The sequence below is a fragment of the Macrotis lagotis genome, chromosome 2, assembly GCF_037893015.1.
Source record: "Macrotis lagotis isolate mMagLag1 chromosome 2, bilby.v1.9.chrom.fasta, whole genome shotgun sequence".
NCBI classification, from domain to species: Eukaryota; Metazoa; Chordata; class Mammalia; order Peramelemorphia; family Peramelidae; genus Macrotis; species Macrotis lagotis.
In genome coordinates, this window is record NC_133659.1 from 120,949,764 (window position 1) to 120,973,376 (window position 23,613).

At 31.6% G+C, this 23,613-nt stretch overlaps 1 protein-coding gene across 7 annotated transcripts in view; it reads right to left on the reverse strand.

Annotated features, from left to right (window-relative positions):
• The window catches only part of GPATCH2 (G-patch domain containing 2), a 285,506-nt gene that overhangs the window by 220,064 nt on the left and 41,829 nt on the right, over positions 1-23,613 (reverse strand). For 6 of the 7 annotated variants that reach the window (XM_074222681.1, XM_074222677.1, XM_074222678.1 and 3 more), the window contains exons 4-5: positions 21,246-21,428; positions 20,692-20,771 (exon numbers count right to left, since the gene is read on the reverse strand). In XM_074222681.1, coding sequence (XP_074078782.1) covers positions 20,692-20,771; positions 21,246-21,428 — 263 coding nt within the window. Of the gene's footprint in view, positions 1-4,465; positions 20,564-20,691; positions 20,772-21,245; positions 21,429-23,613 lie in introns of those variants that run through there. The other variant, XM_074222684.1, reaches the window with a different exon arrangement.

The following is a 23,613-nucleotide window of genomic DNA, read 5'->3' on the forward strand; positions in this document are numbered from 1 at the left end:
GTCCCTTAATAATTCTTTAGATAAGTTTTCTTAGCTGTATAATAAAGTATTTAACAACAAAAAAAAAGTTGTGGTTTTTAAGTCATATTGCAAGAAAAGTTAGGCAAAATATAAAGCATAGAGAGATATATGTTCTCCAAAGGTATTCTGTTGCTTTTTCCTTCATTATCAAAGAAGAACATGATATCAGGAAGGTGATGACATGACAAGCCTATGAATTAGATTTGAATGGGGGGGGGGCTGTGCTAAGTCAACAGTCTACTTTGTCCTTCAAAACCATCTGGATCCCATGCTCAGATATAAAACGGGATAACTAGCGATGGCCCTGGAGACAAGGTAATCAGAATTAAGTGACTTGACCAAAGACAGCTAGAAAGTGTCAAGTCTGAAGTCAAATTTGAACTCAGGTCTATCTGACTTCAGAGCCAGCTTTAATCCTGTACCACCTAACTGCCCAAAGATATTCACCACTGAGATGGAGGAAATATGGAACCAAAATCAAGTTGAAAAAATATTCCCTATAAATGGCAAGGTCCTCAAGATGCCCTTTTTATTGATAACCAACTGCTGGCTATTTATCAAGCCCTTGAACAGTGTAGAACTTCTACCCCCCCCCAAAAAAAAAACCTGTAGAGTTTGATGAAACTACATATGTCTATGACATGCAATTGGATAGATAACTTATAGAATTCTGACATTAATATGTAGACCTGGGCACAAAGAGATAAGTCTACAATTAAATAGGAGACTGAATTGAATTACCTTCAGAATATCACAAAATTCCTTTAATTCCTCTAAATCTTTGCAAGAAAAAAGGTTTATATTTTATTAACAAATATTCCACTTGTGTTATACAGTTATGAAACATGAAAAACAATAGTTTTTGATGAAGTGAAAATAAAGGTTACACAAAGGTAAAAGGAGAAACATAAGGCTGATATATAACAAAGGAGGAACCTAAAAGAATAGGAGTTAAAGGTGATAGAAAAAGATGACAGGCTGTTTATATGTTAATGGTGAGAGATAAAAGGTGGGTAAATCCAGGTATTCCACTGATACCTTCAAATCTGGAGAAAGCAAAGAAGGCCTCCAGCATGTTGAATGGAGATATTAGGAATGCACATACTTTCTCTTGTTAAGTTTAATTCTCCTGATTCATATTATCTTCATCTTCCAGTATACTAATTCCTAGAAAAATTCTAGAATGTATATTCAAGGGATGGTGAGGGTGAGTATAATTTCATCAAAAATAAGTCATTTCAGGACCAATTTTAATTCTTTTTTTGGTAAGGTTACTAAACTGATAAAACTAGGTAATGTGACAGACATATTATTCTAATGGAAAAACATAGAGAAAGGTGGAATAGATAGCAATAGAGTAAAGTTGTTTTTGGACATTGGTGACTGGTCAAATCCAAAGAGTAGTTATTCATGATTCAATCTCCAGGCTTTATGCTGTTTAACATGCTAATAAATAGCTAAGATTAGAGGTCTTAACTACATTGTCTGCCTGCATGAACAGTCTCCAGGTTCTGAACTATATTAAAATGTTTGGGAAATCTTTAGTAAAATAAATAAAAGTACAATAAAACATGGGTAACATTATATTTTCAAATAAAGACAATATGTGGACTGGAAGAAAACCTTATGTCCCCTATTTCTATTTGAATTTGATATCACTGGCATAGATAGTGACATGGATGGCCTACCCGTTAATCTTCAATAGACAACAAAGATTAAAGAAAGAGCTAACACATTAGATGATAGAGTCAGCATCCAAAAAAGATCTTAACCTACTCAAACACTAAAATTTAAGAAGAGTACGACAAGTCTTCCATTTAGAAGAAAGTATAGGTTTTGGTGACACCAGTTTGCTATGGCAAACAAAAAAGGTACAATGATTTGGCACTGATTTAGAAGTAGTATAGTATTCAAGACTGGAGAATGGATAGTTCTCTTGTCCTTTCTCTTGCTTTAGCTGGAGTATTAAGTTCAGTTCTGGAAACCAAATTTTAGGAAAGGCATTAAACTGAAAAGCATAAAAAGGAGTAATCTATTCAGGATGATATTGGGTCTTGACTTCATGCAACAGAAAGTTTAATTTAAAAAATTAAGAAGTTTAGAATCTGAAGAAGTGTCAGAGAGAACATGACAACTATGATCAAGAATGAAGAATTGTCGGGGGTAAAGATTAGATTTGTTTTTCTGAGAGTGAGAGGATAGAACTGGGAGCTATGGGGTGGAAGCTGCAAAGAAGACTTGATGCAAAAAAAAAAAAAAAATAGTGACTAATAATTAGAGTTAGCCCAAAATGGAACAAAGTTAGAACCTAATGCAAGCAACGACTGGGTGACTACTTTGTCAAATATGTTGGAGAAAGGATTCTTTGGTGGCATTATTGTTAATGAAATCCCTTCCAATTTTGAAATATTATGATTATGTGACAAAGGGTCTCTGAAGGTCTCCAATTTTCATTTTTTTGAGTGTGGAAAAAAAAAAGGAAAACCAGAGAAGAATTTTCCAAGCTACTATGAGATTGAAAGGAAGTCTCACTTCAAATGATAAAAAGTTATAACTAATAGATATTAAAATTTCAAAGACTAAAATATTTTTTTCTAGAGAAGATATTTTAAAAGTCCATAAAGAAAAGGGTATGAAGAGTAAGGCTTACCTACACAAAAGAACTTTAAAAAATTCTAACAAACATTTCATTTAAATTATGACATTATTGGAAATTTCATTTTTATTGCTTGTCTTTCCTAATGTTTGTACAAGAAAACTGAGAATAGAATAGGGTAAAACTGCATAGACATAATGCATCTGACACTTCAAGTTTTCTTTAATATTCAATAATTGAGTCACTGCTACAAAATGAAAATGAAGGCGGAGGGGGGATTCTACTTATGAACAAAGTCAGAACCTAATTCAATATGGCATTTCTAATTCTTTGTATTAGTTACCTATGAGAGGTGATGTTCTTTACATCTATGAAATTAAACTGCAATTCTCTTTTTTTTTCAATCAGAAATGAATCTATGGCAACAAGACCCTAAACAACATCATAAGCACTTGTTTTATGAATCTGGCCCCTACTCAAGAAGTTATGTCGAAAAGTCTTTTAATCAGAATTTACTGAATTGCATTTAAGTTCAAGTTCAAGGGTATTAAAATGTATAAAGGAGACTGAAAAAGTGGCTGGGTTATAGATTTTAACTTCTTAACTAGAAAATTGACTCAAAATAGATTTTCTAATTTACAATGAATCAAAAGGGAAAACATTAGACCATAGCAAAAGTGGCACAAATGTATCAAAAAGCAAATGAATAAACATTTGAGAAGATTTATTATTAGAAATTGCAATAAATTTTGGAAAGATGAATTGATTTTAGTTAAAAGGTATAACTGACAATTTATTGGGCGGGAAGATGCATTATTTTCCAATTGTTATCCACCTACAGTAAAACTGATTTGTGTCCTATTGTATTTTATGGAAAAGGAGAGAGCAACTTTCAGTGATTTAGATTAAATGTATTAATCATAACCAAGCACTGTGAACTATATATCTACTATTAAAGAAGATTTTTGACATTTAATTCTGTAGCAATATTTTGGCTCTGTACCACTCTTCCTAAATCCAATTCCTGCTACAGTTGGCAGATTTCTCCCTTTTAATTTTATGAGGCTTAAAGTAGCATTTAACCACCCATGCGGTAAATAATGCAGGATTAGAAATATTTAGTGTTTTGTTTCCCTTTCAAGAGTAGTAATCCATCAAACCCAAAAATGCTCTCTAAAATTTTTCTATATTTTTGGCAATCCTTAATATATGATACCATAAAACTATAAAATTAAATAAAAAGCACTGCATAGCTAGAATGCATTTGCTTTTTCAAAAGGACAGCATGAACCTAAAACAACAATCAAAGTTCACCCTGAATCAGAATTAGGGACAGTTTAATATTGAATAAATAAAAATCTAAAATAAAAAGGGAGAAATATTACATGATTATGACATTTCCTTTCAGTTTATATCTCTGGATAAGAATCTTAATGTAATTTCTAGGCACTTGTATCAAAAATAATTTCAACTACAGTTATATCAAGAGAAAATAATTTCAACTAAAATGCTTAAGTGGATACATTATTTCTGACACATTTATGCTTTCAATAAATTTGAAAAAATAATATTAATAGTTGTTTCTATACTTAAGTATAATTAGCTATCTACAATAGTTACTATTTCCTTGCTTTGTTTAAAGCAGTAATATAATTTAGCTTTGTACTTGATTCAAGGATTTGACTAGCTTTAAGGACTGATTTTATTAAAGAAGATATTTCATTTTTTAAATCAATATTAAAAAAACAGAAGTACAGTGATCACTTGAGGGTGATCATTTAAAGTATAAAATCAATTTTTTTTCTAATTTCAAATGTAACTTTTAATACTTCCTATTAAGATTAAACAGAATAAAAATAGTAATAATAGTAACATGATAGCTGTGTATGGTGGTTTGAAATACATCAAAGTAATAAAGTAACCTGTCAGATGAGTAATTATCTATGTTTAATCTATATGTAAAACAAATGGCCCAGAAATGAGTAAAGTCTGTAATTCACTGAAGACATAGTGACACCATAAACCACACAAGATCAGAAATGTCTGTCTAGTCTCTTAACATATTCTTATCTTAGTACACTTAAAAAAAGGATTAGGGTAACTAGGAAATAAGCTCATGCCATCACTGAGTGAAGAAAAATAAAAGACATTTCGCAGTATATCATCACAGTTTGTGTGGGTCGATGATTTAATAAGTATTAACTATAATCGATACTAGAAAGTTGGAGGTATTATTATTTTTTTAAAACACAATCACTACCTTATGGAATGCCAAAATCCAGAAAGAGAAAAAAAGATATTTAAGCAACAAATGTAGCAATAACAAGACTTCATTGAGAGAAGATGATCATCAAGGATTGTGTGGATTAAAGAATGAATTGGTTTAGTACAGTTGTTTTAAAGGCTCTAATGCTGTAAAAGGTTAGTGCTCTGGGGAGCAGTTTTATGAAATGTGACTGGTTAAGAGGGAAAAGGGTGATACTGATATTTCTGGAAAGGATAATGCCAACTTTGTAGTTTGCATTAAATTATGGTGGACAGTTAAGTCTTGGAAACCATTTACAAAGCTGAATTAAGGATCAGACAAAATAAGACTCTCTCAAAGACTTCTTCCAGAATTAAAACTCAATCAAATCTTGAAATGGGCAATTCTTAGAGACTAAAGTTACAAAAGCAAGTGAATAACATATATATTTTAAATGGCATTTTCAGTGAAACATTTGGTTTATAACTGAGAATACTGAATATAACAAAATAGAACAATGAGATATTATTACTAATAAAAATTATTTTATTTATAGTGTTCTGAGGCAGAAAAGGGGTAACTAATAAAGGTAAGAATAAAAAAAGGATGACACTATTCAAATAAAGTTTTAGGGAAAAAGAGTTGAGCACCCAGCAATTAATCTGCTTTTTATGTAAAGTGTTTCCCACTCTGGTTCCAAGTTATCTTTACAAACTGCTTTCAGATTTTGTTTCCCCTTACTCCCCTATCCCCCAACCAATAGTCTACTTGCCATTCATCTCATTTAACATTCCATCAACATCTCTTACCTTTATGCCTTTTCTAATCAAGGTTCAGTTAAAGTTTTAGTTCCTATAGGAAGTCTTTTTTTGTTAACTCTTCTTACCCTTGGTCCCACCAGTTCCCAAACTAGGAACTTTTGTGGTTGCCTATTTTCTCACTATCTCCAACTAAGAAAGTAAATCCCAATGACAGAGATGGTTCATTTTTGTCTTTGTATAATCAATGTCCAGCCAGTACAGTGCCTGCCACATAGTAGATAAGTTTAATAAATGACTTGGATTGAACTGAATCTAAGAAGGTAAATTCCAAGGACAGGGTCTGCTTCATTTTTGTCTTTGTATTCCTCAGTGCCTGACTCATAGCATATACTTACTTAATAAATGATTTTTGAATTGAATTGAATGGATATTAAGAATGAATGATGGTAAGGAAAGGAAGAAAGGTCATGTCTATATGCTGGGGGGGAAAAACTAAATAAAGCCAAAAATGGGCTGGAATTATTCATTGGTTGACTGAACCAATTTTTTTTTTTATTCAATGATTATACTAAATTTTTAATGGAATTGTTTAGACATTTTGGTGAGCTGTTAAAAGTATAAGCAACATTAAAAAAGTTTATGTGAGGGGGCGGCTAGGTGGCACAGTGGATAAAGCACTGGCCCTGGAGTCAAGAGTACCTGAGTTCAAATCTGGTCTCAGACACTTAATAATTACCTAGCTGTGTGGCCTTGGGCAAGCTACTTAACCCCATTTGCCCTGCAAAAAATAACCTAAAAAAAAAAAGTTTATGTGAATTTAAAAAAAAAAGCAAGAGGAAACATACATCTTGCCAGTGAGGGTCAACATTAGACTTTACTCAAAAGACTGGGTTTGAATACCAGTACAGATATTTATTTGCTATATGACATTAGTAAATCACTTTACTTGTATAGCATCTCCATCTGCAAAATGAGAAATAAATAATTATGTTAACAGATAATTTTGATGGAAGAGCTTTGTAAAAAAGGAAAGTGTTATATAAATCTGATTGTTATTATTTGTCTGTAGTTGAATACACTGCCTTTCATTGTATCTTTCATTTGAATTTTTCAGCTTAGAACTAACAAACCATTTTCACATACTGTATTTCACTTAGTTCTCTTAATAACCCTGGAAGGTAAGGTAAGCACATGTATTACCTTATTCTTTCAAATAAAACATTTTTTAAATGGTCAAATGACCTTATGAGGACATAATTAAGTATGTCACAGAGCTGGGTCATGGTCATCAGTAATATATTACATCACACTCTCTTGAAAAAAACTAAAATTTGTTTTTGTATTCAATAAACATTTAATAAGTGCCTCCTATAAAGCCAGGTATGTACTATGTAATGGGATTTGTAAACAAAACAAAGCAGTCCTTGCCTTTCTGTTAACAGTCTACTACTAACATGTTACACTTAAGTACAAAATATACAAAAATTAAGGACAAAATAATTTTTTCAAAGTGCCTGAGACCACATTTGAACTCAGGTCTTTCAGACTCCAGTGCCAGTGCTCTATTCACTGTGCCACCTAGCTGCCCCAGAGTCAGGAGTACTTGAGTTCAAATCCAACCTCAGACACTTAATAATTATCTAGTTGTGTGACCTTGGGCAAGTCACTTAACCCCATTGCCTTACCAAAAAAAAATCCAAAAAAAGAAAAGAAAAAAAGTTACTGTTAAAATGATGCTTGTATACAGAAAAGTAAAATTTAAAAATTCTTAATTAAGTACCTCCTCTAGGCAAGGCACTATATGAGACAACAGAAATACAAAGACAAAATCAAAATAGAACCTGAGTTGGATTTTAGAGGAAATTAGGGATACAAATAAGGCAAGGAAAGACTATTCCAGACAAAAGGTGAATCAATCGTATAAATGTAAAGAAGGAGGTAAAATCCCAGGTAAAGAGAACAAGTGGTAAACTAATTTACCTGTAACAGTTAGAAATGTGACAAAAAATACTAGGAACCACACAAAAACTTTAAATGTATAGTCAAATTTTGGTCCAATTATTGTCTGGAAATTTTATATCAAATAGACAAATCTTAGAAAATCAAATATGTGAAAACAAAAAATAAAACTATATGGAATATTTCATACTTTTTCTTTAAATGGGGTACTAATTGATATTTTCCTTTAATTCTCTGCCCAACATTTTTCAATGATGTTCTGTTTTAAACAAAACACATGTATATTGAATACATCAATTGTATATATACAAGCTAATGCTAACATTGACATGGGAATCTGCTTCTGATTTGATGTTAATGCTACATATAAAGCTATCTGATAAATGACTAGGAACATGGGAGGGTTGGTAGACAAAGGAAGAGATCAACTCAGATACTATTCCATTGTCACTGATGGGTATATTTGCTAACTGGGGACAAACTACATGATAGTCTCTACAATTTCTCCTTAAAAGAAAATGATTATACTACAGATGATTCTTTCATATAAAAATTCTAAGGCAAAACAAGTGGTACAAATAGCCACAAATAAAAAGATTTGGAATTACAAAATAAGATCTATATAGGATAACTAGGTGGACAGTAAATAGAGTCCTGGGTAGTCCCTAGAGTAGGGAAGACTCATCTTCTTGAGTTCAAATCTGGCCTCAGCCTCTTACAAGCTGTGTGACCCTGGGCAAATTGCTTTGCCTCGTTAACCTCGTTTCCTTATCTGTAAAATGAGCTGGAGAAGTAAATGGCAAACCACTCCAATATCCCTGCCAAGAAAACTCCAAAATGGAATCATGAAAAGTTGAACACAACTGAAAACACCTAGAACAAAAATAATTTACAATTACAGATCTATGATCACTGAACTAAATCTAGAGAGATGACTTACTAAAATCTAGAGAGATAAATTCTCATTTTGTCACTAACTAGCTGTGGCACCTTTTCATCTAAACTTATTAGGGGTCAGTTTTAGCATTTAAAATGATAGAACTCTAAAATTCTATTACTTAAGACAACATAGAAACAACCTCAACTGTGCTCTTAAAATAATTATATATATATATATATATATATATATATACGCACACACATATACACACACACACACGATATGAGTATTGACAAATTATTTAGCCATACATTCTTGAGTTACAGGTATTTTTATATGTACATATGTATGAATGTATGTTTGTATTTGTACATACATACAAATATAAAGCTATTAAAGCTAAGATTTTGCCAAAGAAATCCATGATACACAAAAAATGAAGAGAACCCAGCTCCAAGGAATGATTTTGGACAAATCATTTCTTTCTTTCAGGCTCTAAAATTGGTCTGATTTTATGAGATACACATTGCCTTTTTAAATTTGAGGCTCTTCACAGCAATTAGAAAAAATGTCCTATATTTGTCAAAAGATAGTCAAGATGACTATGTTTATATTTGAAGGAAATGTAAAATTGTTGGAAGCTACCTTAGTAATATAATAAAGGAAGTAGAACTTGAAAAATTAGAGGATAACACTAAATGTTGTTAACAACATTTATTCAGTTTACCCTATGTACTAAAAATTAATAATACCACTAGAAATCATGTCCTAAGTGTCAAATGAATACAGTCATAGAAAGTGACTGCTGAGGAAACAGAGTGTATAAGGAAGCTTTGTTCCAGTAGGGTTTCAGCTAGGCTTTAAAGTACATGTAAATGTTAGGAGATGCAGAGAGTTCAGCAGAGAAGAAAAATTCAGTATCACAGTGTTGATTTAAAAAGGGGGGGGGGGTGGGTAAGAGGGTTGGGCATTGCCCTGCAAGGTAAATTATTTAAAAAGGGAAACTGAAGTATATGGTACACAAAAAGACAGAAAGAATAAGAAAATAAGGTAGAGATATAAAAAGAAGTCAAATTACAGAGTAATTTGTAGTTCAGTCCTAGAACACAAGTTCCTTGACATCAGTGACTTTTTGTCTTACAGTTACCAGAGGCTGACACTTGATAGTTATTTAAAAGCTTCTTGAATTAACTCATGTAAACTAAGGTATAGATTTTTAGACTATAGGTGAAGAGACATTACTCAATCTCCTTGACCAAGTGATTTTTTTGGGTGTAAATGAACTTTTAGAAAAATTTACATGTCAGTGGGATGTAGGATAAAATGGGGGGGGGTTAGAAGACTGGATGTATGCTAAAAGAGTATTTAGGAGTCAGTGGTAATAATCTGGGTAGTTGCAGTGGTATTGAGAGATAGAAAAGGGTCAATGGAAGACAGTAAACAAAAGAAATGATGGACTTTTAGAGACTGATATGTGGAAGGAGAGAGTACAAGGATAAATTATTTAAATAAAATTTTAAGTTGGGAATAAGGGAAAAAAATTTCCACAAAACTATTCTAAGATGAAAGGAAAAATACAACAATTAAAGAAAACTGAAACAAGAATAGAAAAACAATTACTCAGTAAAGGTTAAATGTGTTTAATTCAATTAACAGATTAGGTTATTTCTGTGATAACAAAAGTCAAAGCTAGAGAAAGTGAGGTCACAAAATAATACTGCAAAATAAAGTGATGTTTTATACTTCAATACTATAATTTCCACAATAAGAAAAGTCAAGACCTGCAAACTAAAGTGTAAACTGACTGGCTTCAAAAAGAACAAATACTTGCTACCAATTCTAAGACTATATTCAGTTGAGAACTGAGTTTTAACATCTGCATGTTAGGAAAAGTAGTGATAAGGAAGATACTTTTTGGGGGATAATCTTTGGCTTAACATGACTTGAATAAAGAACTCAGAAAGAAAATGATGGCTTGTGTATCTAAATACTCCAATATTACAAACCAATTTCTCTGGTATATGTGGAAATGAGCAGTCTCCACTTCTATTTTTTTGAGAATTGTTCATACTCTGGCCAAATCTGAATATCAAGAAAAAGTTTTAAAAGTCACCAAATTTAACTTTGTTTAGAGTCTGGACAAATACAGTTTGCAATGGATTATCTCTAGTCTGCAGTTTAGAAACATCAGTGCTTCCTTTCAACATACCTGATTACAAATAAGCAATCCTCGCAAACATTACCTTGGGCAATGATTCTGGCAATGGCAGAAAAACTTCTTCAATCTACATGACTTCCATTCACTTCCATACATTCACAGTTCTCCAAATTGACCTTCAGTTGGAGGATTTTCAGGCTACTATAGTAAAGTAAGTGCTTGTTAAATACTACTTGGAAGTGTTCTACCCATCATTGATTTTGAACTTTTCTGATATTAGATATCTGACATGTCTGAAGGCAAATTAGAAAACTGAGTTTTATAGACCATCAGAATAATTCTATCAGCAACATAAAAGGCAGAAACCCAGAGTTGAAGCTTCTTAGAAAGTAAAATGTTTGCAACATTTCTGTTTCTTGGAATTGGATGACAAAAATAATGGATATTCTGGCAATGTCGCCACCCTTTTAAAGGGCAAGGTGGAAAAGATTGCATGTTGCCTCCCTCCTAAGAGTCAAATGGCTTTAAACAGTATAGTTGTGGAACATTTATAGCAAGTTTCATACTTAGAACATAAGACAGAATGCAAGTTTGAAAAAATTAAAATTGATATGAGAAACATTTTACAGAATATCAAAATATGTCTTGCAATTTTGGCTTTCTGAAACTGGTCCAAAGTACACTCATGTCTCCAAATCATAAATAGAAAGATTATCTAGGAATACTTTTTACAAAAGAAAAATGAAGATAAAAAGCAGAAATTATTATACTTTGAAGCTCTTATGAAATTACAATAAAAAGAATTACTTCAATATAGTATTATCTTAATATCTATGGAAATGAGCAAATTGCCTAAATGACCTCTCCAAGGATAAAAATAACCGAGTATCTCACAATTCGATGACACTAGTGATACTAAGGATGATTAAGGAAAACAATATAGAATATTCTGGAATTAATAATTAAGAATCTGTAAACTTATTGAAATTGAAAGTAAAACATCTTAATGATATTATTCTTTGTATGTCAATATAATACTCCAGATTTGAGTACTTTCTCCAGTAATTGAGATGGTTTTCCATTAAACTAACCACATTCTCTTGTATGATGATCCTTTTACTAAACCAAGGAACTTGGGTGTTTTGCCCGAGTTTTGGGCCACAGTCTTGGAATTTGACAGGCTATGAAGTGATTTGAAAAAATAGATTTTAGTGTCATTTACACAGTGTTTAAGACTAGTAGTGTTGAACTCAAAAAGAAACAAATTCCTGTGCATTGCATATTGTTTTATAAAACCACAAATTAGCAATATCTATGATGTATTTTTATTTGTTTTATAAGATATTATAAAGGATATACAGTAGACCAATTTCTGCTTATGTATAAATTCAAAATTAATTATGTTTTACTATCTAGTTAAGAATTAAATGTTTATATTCAAAGCATGTATCTATATCTAAAAATCCCATACTGTATTTTCTAAAACAACTAAGAATCAAGGAATGACTGAACAAACTGTGGCACATGAAGGTTAAAAAAGCCCTCTAGGAAATGATAAATATGAAGAATACATAGAAGCATAATATGAACTGATTCAAAAGAAGAAAGTAGAGTCTGAAAAACATACAAAATAAACGTGTGGAATATATTTTAGGTGCATATATATATATATATACATACATATATAAAATGTATAAAAATATGATTATAATATAAAAGGAAAGAATATCATAAATAAAAAATAAAATGATTAATTATGCAATTATAATGACCAAGTGTGACAACAAAAAGCAGAAATGCACTTCTCTCAATTTTTTGCAGGGGTAGGGAACTGTGGAGTGCACAATAAAATATATACATGTATTCATGTGCTTGTTAGTTTTGAGGACCTGGGGGTTTTCCTTCTTTTCAAATTCTTTGTCACAAGGAACAGTTTTCTGGGAAGTGAAGAGAAGAAAATATATTTGGAAATGAAGGTGACATAAGACAAAAGCTATTAAGAAAAATAATTAAGTGAAAATGAAAGTTGAATTTTGCAGCAGGAGTAATGTCTGTCAAATGATAAGAGAAATATTATTTGTGATATTTGTGGCCTGGGAGGAAAGCAGAGAGCCTCTGAGACTACATTAATTTTGGCTTACCATCTAAGGAAAAACAATAAAGTTTGCAAGTTTTAAACATTATTGATTGAAGTTTTTACTTCATGACCACCAATAACACCTGAAAGTGAAAGTCAATTCTAATATTAAATTAAGTAAGAAGAATAACACATCCAAAGGAAAACAAACAAAACCACAGAATCTAAATGTGTACTGTGTTCATTTTTTAAAAACTTCTCTTATGTTTTTCCTTCCTAACTCATAGTTTTCTTTCCTTTCCCTTAGTACTACTTTCTCTTACACAAAATGACTAATATTAAATATGTTAAACATAAATGAATAAATGTAACTTTTACCAGACTATTTGTCACCAAGGGGAGGGGTAGAGAATTGTGTAACTTATAAATTAGTAAATGAATAATTGTGGAAAAACTACCAAAGCATGTAATTGGAAAAATAAAATACCCATGAAAAAAAAAGTTAAGAAGGATAGAATGTAAAATTAGCATAGAAATCTGAGTATACATTTCTTAAACAAATGTCTAATTTTATATATGCTCAAAAATAGGAATACAAAGGATAATATAATAATTAATGCTTTTTTTACCTTAAATTTAAACAATTTTACAGATTAGATAGCGTCCCAGAACTGTGTATTGTACTCAGAACTGTGAGTGTGCCTGCTAGTCCAGGCTCCAAAGCCATGATGTACAGGAGGCATTATTAAAATATGTTTGGACTCCTATGAAGCCCAACTGTACTCAGTTTTTCAAGGAGATCTGGTTAGGAGCAGATGTGATGTGGTATACATGATTTACATACAAAAAGCAAAACTGCAGAAAGGTTCTGGTTCTGCTTCAGTTTGTGGGGAATAAATGGCTCTGTCTTGAGTGACATGTAAGATCAAACACTTGTCAGTTGTAAATTTGGGCATCTGACAATAGCAGAATGCTATTTGTTACCTATTATTCTTACCATGAAATCAAGAACTATGTACTAGGTGACTATTAAAGTGTTCTAATTCCTTTATAATGCACCTGATGTATTAACCATAATTGTCTCTAATATGAAATCTATTATCAAATTTTTTTAATGAAAAAAGGGAGATAAGTAGAGTCAACAAATATTCTGATTTAATTTTGAAAGATATTACAGTAAAAGGTGACAGTCTAATTAATTGCAGTGCTGAATTCAGCAGAATTTTATAAATAAAATATATTAAACTATGTTAATAACATGCAACAGCAAGCAAGTATGATGTCACTTTTGATAGTATGGTGAGATATTTTTCCAACCAAAATCATTGTCATCTTCAAAAATAATATGCATTCATTTTTTTCTACAATTCAATTCACTACAGTCTTTCTACCCTGAAAAAGATAATAGGAAAGCTCCTTAGATTTGAAGCTAACTTAACATTCAAACAGGGGCTATGACTTAAAAATAGTATAAGCTCTTTAGCAGAAAAAGGGGAAATCTTTAATATTTGTGCTTTGGGCCCATCCTTATTATATTAAGTCTTAATAACCTCCCTCTTTCCCTCTCTCTCTCTCTCTTATGCACATGTGCGTGCACACACACACACACACACACACACACACACACAAACACCTTGCTTTCTACAAAGAATTATAAAGCATTTAATGTATACAACTTGATTATGGAGTTGTTATACTTCTCTGAAGGCATAAATTTGGAAGTAACATGACCTGAGTTTGATTCCCACCTAAGATACTTAAAGCATTATATAAATGTTACTTAGAAGACAGCTCCATCAAATAGCGCACAATAAAATTACAATTAAGAGCATAACTCTGGTTGAAATGTGTGTATTCAATTTTTATTTTAATAATATAAGTAGAAATTTTTGACATCACATAAAATTTAATTTTAAATTATCTTAACAAAGAAGCTCTAGAAAGACAAATGACCAAATGTCATAAAAATACCATTACTAACATGTATGACCCAAAAAAGGGAGGTGCCTAGACATTTATCAAGTTCACAGGACAAGAGACTGATAGCCTAAAGAGGTATTAGTACATAAAAAAAAAATTTAATGAATTTGAAAATTTCCGATATAGTTGAGTTGATTTTCTATGAAGAGTTCAGGAAAGGACATAAGACAAGAAACAGACAGGATGAAAAGTTGTGGAGGGAATACCCACACCGATGAGATCACGGGTCAAATAAATAAACTAAATGAAACTAAAATGAAAGCTTATATGGTCCACTTAGTAAAAAACACAATTTACTTTAAATGTCCATTCTATAAAAAGTTATAATTCAATTTAAATATAACTTTCCAACTATTTTGAAAGCAATTAGAATTTATCTATCAATCTATTTATTTATTTATTTGGGTTTTTGCAAGGCAAATGGGGTTAAAGTGGCCTGCCCAAGGCCACACAACTAGGTAATTATTAAGTGTCTGAGACCGGATTTGAACCCAGGTACTCTTGACTCCAAGGCCAGTGCTTTATCCACTACACCACCTAGCCACCCCCAGCAATTAGAATTAAAAAAAAACCCAAAAAACTCTTTATGAACTCCCTGCTATATTAAGAACCAAATGCTAATGGAAATACATAGCATATACTTCCATTTACCAGTTAAAGACATAAATCAATTCAATTGTTTGTGAAATCTAATGAGATACAGGCCACGTTTACAGGTGAGAAGAAAGAGGATGTAGTGAATAGAGCCCCAGACCTAGAACAAAGAAGCCTTGAGTTCAAATCCCACCTCAGATACTCCCTAACTGTATAACTCTGGACAAGTCACTTAACTTCTCTTTGTCTTAACTCCTCATTTGTAATAATGGTCCCAACCTTCCAGGGATCTTGTCAAGATCAACTGAAATATTACTGGAAAGTGCTTGGCACAGTGGCTGGCATATGTTAATTAATATTCTTATTAGATCAATCAATGGAATTTCTATGATTTCTTAAATACCATGACAATTTAAATAAAATATGAACACATAATTAATACCAAAAATTTGTAAGTCATTTTAACTTGATAAATATTTTGAATTTTAAAAAATCACAAATGATCAATTTGTTTATGTATTCCCATTTTAATCACACAAAAGAATCTTATAATCTTTTAAATTTGAGTTGTCTATCATATGATATAAAAACTACAACCTCCTTCAACTGTTCTATAAATCAGCAGAGTAGAATGCAAACAGTACTGAACTTGGAGGCTGAGGAGCTAGGCACAAATTATGGATCTACCTCTTGCAGCTGGGTAATGCTAGACAAGTGGCATTACCTATTCAATTCAGTTTCCTCACCTTGAAAATGAAAGGCTTTTACTCCCTAGTCTCTAATGATCCCAAAAAGCTACAACCCTTAGATGCCCCTGACACTGAGGCAATTTCCTAATCTTTTGATGGGCAAAAAGTAGCAATTTAAAGAATGTAAACTTTCTATTTATAAATTTTTTGAAATCATTTATAACAAACAATAGTAGAGATAAATAAAAGTTAAACTTATTTTAAAACTAAATAAATTTAAATAAATGAATCTTGGCCATTACATTACTCCTAATACTTCATAGGGATTCTGGGTATGTTCATTTTCATTCCATTTTACTATTTGGTTATGGATAACATTTATTTGTTTTCTTTTTTTTACTTTTGATTTCTGCTTCTTAGTAACTTACATCAAATAATAAACCAAGCTTATTGTTGATGAAAATAAAAATAGCTAGCATTTATTTATCACTTTGATTTGCAAAGTGCTCTATCATTTTTAACTCATTTTTAATCTGTCAAATCTGTGAAACAGATGCTATTATTATCATCATCCCCATTTTACTGATGAGGAACTGGAGGAGAAGACTAAAGATTCATGCAAAGTCATGCAGGTAAGAAGTGTCTTGCATTAGAATTTAGGTCTTTTCCTGACTATACATGTTCAACAAGTTATCTAATTTACCACCTACTTGCTTAATGAAATTCTTTGAACGTGCACTTTTTCTTTTGGCAAAAATTTCTATAGTTTTTGCTCTACTCTACTCACTGTTATTCCAACCCACATTTCTTTTTTTCAGTCAATCCAGTTCCATGTGTTGACAGTTAGATACATGTGAGATCACCAGGAGAATATATAGTCTTGAAGTGGAATGTTTCAGAAGTTGTTCTGGTTAACTCAATGCTTGGAACAAAAATTAACTTTTATCTTCCTTCAACTCTTCCTGAAAATCACCACTTTGCTTTGGTGAACATTAAAAAACCATACATAATAAATCTCTGATGGTTAAGAAACTTCTTGCTAAATGTCCATTTTAAGTATTATATGAAAAATAATATACTGTATAGGGAGTTGAATACAAACTAACCCAAGGTATCTCTTGAATAGTTTTTTTTTTCCTTCAAATTGCTATTTCTTTTTCTAGATGGTACAGTAGATAGAGAGCTGGGTCTGGAATCAGCAAAACCTGAGTTTGGATCCAATCTGATATTTACTAGCTGAATTACTCTAGGAAAGTGACTTAACCTTGCTTTCCTTCTGTTTCTTCAATTGTACGATGAAGATAATAATAGTACCTACCTCATAGAATTGTTGTGAGGATCAATATTTATAAAAGACTATAGTTATAAATTGAGGATGACAGTTGAGGATTATATTTATATGGATAATATTTGTAAATCCCTCAGCACAGTGTCTTGCAAAAGAACATGTTACGTAAATGTTTAATTCCTTTCTCCTCCCCTTCAAAACTTGGGTATAAGAATGAGAGAGGGAGAAGCATTATTTAAGTATTCTGTTTCCTTGGGTTCCTATTAATTCAGCCTATGTGCAATAAAAACAATACTTAGTATATAATACTCAGGACGCCCTATTTCCTCAGACTCCATCTTATTCACATGTATTGGGGTTTTTTTTATATCTTTTTAAAAATTATCAAAACAATATGAAAGTTATTTCCAATGAATAACTTAATAATTGACAAAAACAAATACAAGTTTCTAAGAAGAGTCTGGTATAAAATATAAATTATATTGTGATAACTACTGCTTAGAGTTTCAATCTGATATTTATCAAAATAAGTCTATACAGTCCATAATAAAGAAAAGATTCGATTGAAATACGGATGCTTGCTCAAGTAAACACAAATGATCAAAGCATAGCAAATAATGCAAACTTTAAATAATGAGATAGCTAGTATAAAGTGAGTTTATTTACAATAGCTACAAAATTCTCCTTACCCCTTTTCATTGACCAATGCTCAAATATTGTTGCTTCACAATTAGTAGTTCTTAACCTTTTTTATGCCATAGACCCATTTAGCAGCTTAGTGAAGCCTACAGATGGTTTATATAGAAAAATGATTTTAAATATATAAAATAAACATAAGATTACATAAAACCAGTAGTGAAAATAAAGATGCAATTTTTTAAGTTCATAGGTCCCCTGAAATTGGATCCCAAATTAAGTACCCCTGTTTTATATCAAAATGATAAACAAGAATTTCCTCTTCTGCCTTTCATAGGAAATAAGATAACCCTTCTAGGCAGTGCAATTATTGCTTGAACAGAATCAGGTGCCATTGTGTGCAATAATTCAGCTCTACACTTGTTTAGTTTTATTCAGAAATGTCTTTCTAAAAGCAAACTTATCTCTACTTTGGGAGTTTATCATCATTTACAGAAATTATCACACTGCATGCCTTAACTTTTCAAATATTTGAAGATTCTGAATAAATCATTATGGAACAATTAATATTCATATATGCTCTTACAAATCTGAACTCAGAGCTTTCTTGTTCAAAATAGGAATTTTATTTTTAAAAATCATATTATTTAAAACCCCCAAAAGGATATCTTACAAATAAGAGAAGGGATAAAAAGCAAAAGAAGGAACCACTGTCTTCTGAACTTTGAATACAAAAAAATAAGCCAGGAAAGAGTTTATGACCTAATGTACTACTCCTGTTATAAACACACACACACGTGTACACACACATGTGTATACACACACACATACATACAAAACAGTATATATCTCCATCAACTGAAACTTAATCACCTTTTCACAATTTAGAGGGGGAAGGTAGCTTTTAGTATAGTTAAGCCATGTATCATCAATACCATGAAGCTAACCTATCAGTTGTAATAGCTCCTATAAAATACCAGAGTGAGATTGCAATAAGCCCAGAAAATGGGCTACAAATCCCAGCTATGCTCAAGCAAGCAGTGAACCAAAAATAAAAATAGGTAGAACTGCACCAAGAACTACATAGCATTCATCTCAATTCATGATCAGTAAGGCAAAGTTCACAGGTCAAGGTTTTTAAAGTGTCTTATTCAGATCCGAAAGGCAGTTATTACACAAAAATTTCTTTTATATATATATATATAATTCAGAAGTAATCATCTGAATTTCCAGTCTATAACACATAATGGTCTACACAAAATAGGTTGCAATTATAAAAACCACATTACTTTACCTTTAAATATCTATATTAACTTTAAAATATCAGTGTTCAACTTAAATAAGCAAAAGCAAAAGAAGTCAGTTTCAGTAGTTTTACATTTGTAATTCAACTATTGTCAGCCTTCACAAGCAATAAGAAAGGAGACTGCTAAACATTCTGAAATACTGTTTGTTAAAATTTTTCCTTATAATAAGGCAAAGGCAATGTTTACCTAAATTTCTTTTCAATTAATAATTCAAATTGATCTTAATTTCTAGATTATGACAATTCAACTAAAAAATAATATTAAAATATATTAAAGCAATGATTACCATAAATTGTTGGCACTATTAAATGTTAATCATCTTGATAAAATTATAATTACAGTTATGCAAATTGTTATATGCTAGACAAAATGAAGAGATAAACCAGCCCCCAATGTTTTTTCACTTGGTGAAAATTTGTTTACATGATGGTTTTAGATATTCCCAGACAATATTTTCTACAGCTCAATGGATATTTGATGAGTAGTTCTCATTTTTATCCAAAACCCCAAAAATCTCTTTGGGGAAAGGTAGTATTTTAAGACAAAAAATAAAACTGATAGCTTCAAGTAATGTTAAATATTACTCTGGCTGGTGGTTTCTAAACTCCACTCTCTGATCTTTTCTGGTACATCATAACAACTCCCTGGCCAAAAGAGAATTGGAACAACTTCAAAAATACAATATAACAATACTATAATTTACAATTTTTTTCAATAAACACAGAGGTAAAAAGCCAATTATTCAAATAGGATGCACATTTTGTACAAAATGTGAACTTTATAAAAAAAAGAGCATTTCTATCTACTACTCACTGAAAATACCCTGGAAATTCATGTTTTGAATGATGGCAGTTAAAATTCTTCATCTAATATGGAACCATAAATGCCTACTTAATCACATTTTGTTTAAAACAATTCAAATACATACAGATTTACATATTTATTCTTCACTAGTCATAATATAAACATTAAAAAATTCTTGGATTATGGATCAGAATTCTAAATTTCCTAACTCTAGGAAGGATTTTGGTAAAGAAAATAATACAAAGTTTCAATTTTAAAAGAAATATGGAATAAAAAATGTATAAATTCATTTATGGTCATTTTTGCCTCCTCTTGTACCCAACCTACATTACTAAAAAATTCCTCAATCTGGTCCATTTCTTACTAAAAGTAAAGAATACCAGTCCTTGAGCAAAAACATTCTCATCTTTCCACCAGACAGGCTCTGACTTCAATAGTTTATCTCCAGGGAAGAGGACAGGAGCCAGGTTCCCTCGAATGCCATTCCCCAGATGTTCAAAACGGTAACTAATTAATTAGCATTAGAAGATTTGGTTTATAGGGGAATCTCACTGGTCCAGTTTGCAGCCTACAAGAAAACGGATTGTTTTTAGCTATAGCATCAGGACATAAGGGATGAGGATGTGGCTTTTTATTCCACAGAAAGAGAAGAACATTTCCAAATATTGACCATTAATATAAAAAAAAATTGCCTACCATTGCAGAAGAATTTCCTCCAGACTTTTTGATATTCTTTGAAGGCATTCCATGTAGATGATTGAGTCTAGCCTGGAAACCTATAATCAAAAGAATCCAATTTAGTAAAATAGACAGCAGTTGGAGATTAGAAATATATACGTAGAGATATATGGATATACATAAAACAATTAAAGACACATGTAAAATAAAATATAAATTAAAGTAAAGCATATATGAAGGAAAATTCATTTACTAGGCATTAAAAGAAATTGAAAGAAGATTTCAAATATAGTCTACTCGTGATTTCTTTTAGCTTATGTTATAGGTTCTTCACATCTTTCTACAAGAGCTTAAGCCTAACAGTGATCATAGGGACATATCAAAGAAAAGGAAAGCAAGTGACAGTTGGTCTCTTTTATTTTTAACCAACAATTAGGAGTACGATATAAGGTACTGAAAATGAGATGGTCGAAGCTAATTGGGCTAAAATAAAATACTCAAGTATATATTTCACTTCTGAGTAAAGACTACAAAGCATTGTGCCTACCTCTCAGGATCTGAGTGTTACTGACCTCTTCTGCCTGAAGGTGACATAAGAGGAAAAGAGCCACTTAAGATACTTTGAAAGACAGGATCTGGTAATTCTTTTCCTAGTTCTGTAGACTCTTCTGACTGCCACCAGGGAATGACTCCTGCGATGCCACATGCCCCACCTGACTCCTTTTCATAAAACCAGTCACTCTGCTCATCATCACCTGTACAAATATAATAAAGCATAAGTCCCCAACTTCCACATAATCAGGTTTAACATCAAGAGAATGTACACCAATTAAAAACAGACAAAATTATTTTTCTTTTACACAGCAGCTCCATTCCAGGAATGGTTTTTAATGGGATGACAAGCATTGCCATCAATAAGAACACATAAAATGTAATGTTTTAGAACCAATTTAGAAATGTGAAAAACAATAATAAACTGGTTAATCCTTTGGCAGTAACTGCAGGGAAATCCATTTAAGTTACTACTCTTTCCATGTTAAGGAAAAACAAGCCCTAATCTCCTGCAGGGAATTAAAAGGTATAAAACTGTGAAACTTGTTCTTTGCAGTTGATAATGGTATATAATTAGCTTAATTTCATGATTTGTATGGAATGTAAAAGGGGAAACAATCATGAACAGATGTGACTAAATGAAATTAATCTGATTAAGTTCATTAAGAAATAGTTTTGAAAAAGTTGATTTTAAATGAAAAGTGACAATAGCATGGGGTATATTGAGAAACACTATGCTATATGGTCACAAACAAACTAGCAAGTATGACATGAGAGAATTTAAAAGTCTAATTTAAGGGGAGCAATTAATTTAAAATTAAGGTAGAAATATTTCTTTAATGAGAATACTGATTCTCCTTCTTTTTCAAAAATATGAAAGGTGAGATTTGTAAAATATAATTTTGCAGAGAAAAACAGATAACTACTGAAAATGAAATTTGGGACTTTATAAGTTCATCTCAATCTTTCTATTCATTCTAAAGTCTATCTTACTAAAGATACCAAAAAATCATCCTAAATCCAACTGAAATTCAATATATTTTTTAAGAATCTGATTTTTCTCATTCTTGATGAGAGAAATGCAAATTAAAACATCTCTGAGGTACTACCTCACACCTCTCAGATGGGCCAATATGACCAGAAAGGATAATGATCAATGTTGGAGGGGATGTGGGAAATCTGGGATACTAATGCATTTTTGATGGCGTTGTGAACTGATCCAACTTTTCTGGAGAGCAATTTGGCTTTATACCCAAAGGGCATTATAAATCTATATACCGTTTAATCCAACAATCCCACTACTGGGTCTGTATCCTGAAGAGATCCTGGAAAAGGGTAAAAACCCCACATGTACAAAAATATTCACAGCAGTTCTATTTGGAGTGGCAAAGAATTAGAAATTGAGGAAATACCCATCAATTGGGGGAAACTGATGTTATATGTATGTGATGGAACACTATCATTCTAAAAGAAATCATGAGGGATGAGATTTCAGAAAAGCCTGGAAAGACTTGCAAGAATTGATGCTGAGTGAGATGAGTAGAACCAAACATTATATACAGCAATAACGACATAAGGTGGTGTATCAACCATGATTGGACTTGTTCACTCCATCAGTGCAAAAAACAGGGACAATTTCAGGGATGGAGAATCTTGTGATGGAGATCTATATCCCAAGAAGGAAATATGATGTTTAAATAAAGATCAAAGCTTATTTACTTCAATTCTTAAAAGTTATCATATATTATGTCATTTTGCTATCTCTAATGCTTTTTCCCATCCTTTTGGATCTGATTCTTCTCTCACAAAACACTCAATTTCAATCTATTCTTATCATGGATGCTAACGTAAAGACTATACCTTACCTTCTGTTGGGGTAAGAGGGAAGACAGGGAGGGAGAGAGAAAAATTATAAAACTCAAAACTGTGTAAAAAAAAATGATTGGACTGTATGTAATTGGAAAACAAAATATTTATATATTTTTAAAAATCTCTGATTTTCTTAAATTTCTTTATTTTCAATATTCTAATTAAAACAGAGAGAGACATTTAATTGGAAATATCAAATATACAGAGTCAGTATGGCATAGTGGATAAGAAAGTTCACTTTGAAGCCAGAAGATTTGAGTTAAAGAATATATGATCCTGGACAAACCCTATAAGCTCTCAGTGCACTAGGCAACTGAGACTACAAATTGTCAAAAAAAAAAACAAACCCTCAAACTTCTTAATTATGTCCCCAGTTCCAAAAACAAACAAAATAGAACCAGAGTCCTAGTCCATTATTCTTAGCTGGGGGTATCCAGGAGATTCAGGCCTGCTTGGAACACTTAATTTTTTTGAAAGGTCCCAAAGGACACTCAGTTCAGAGCATGGCAGGAGCATTGA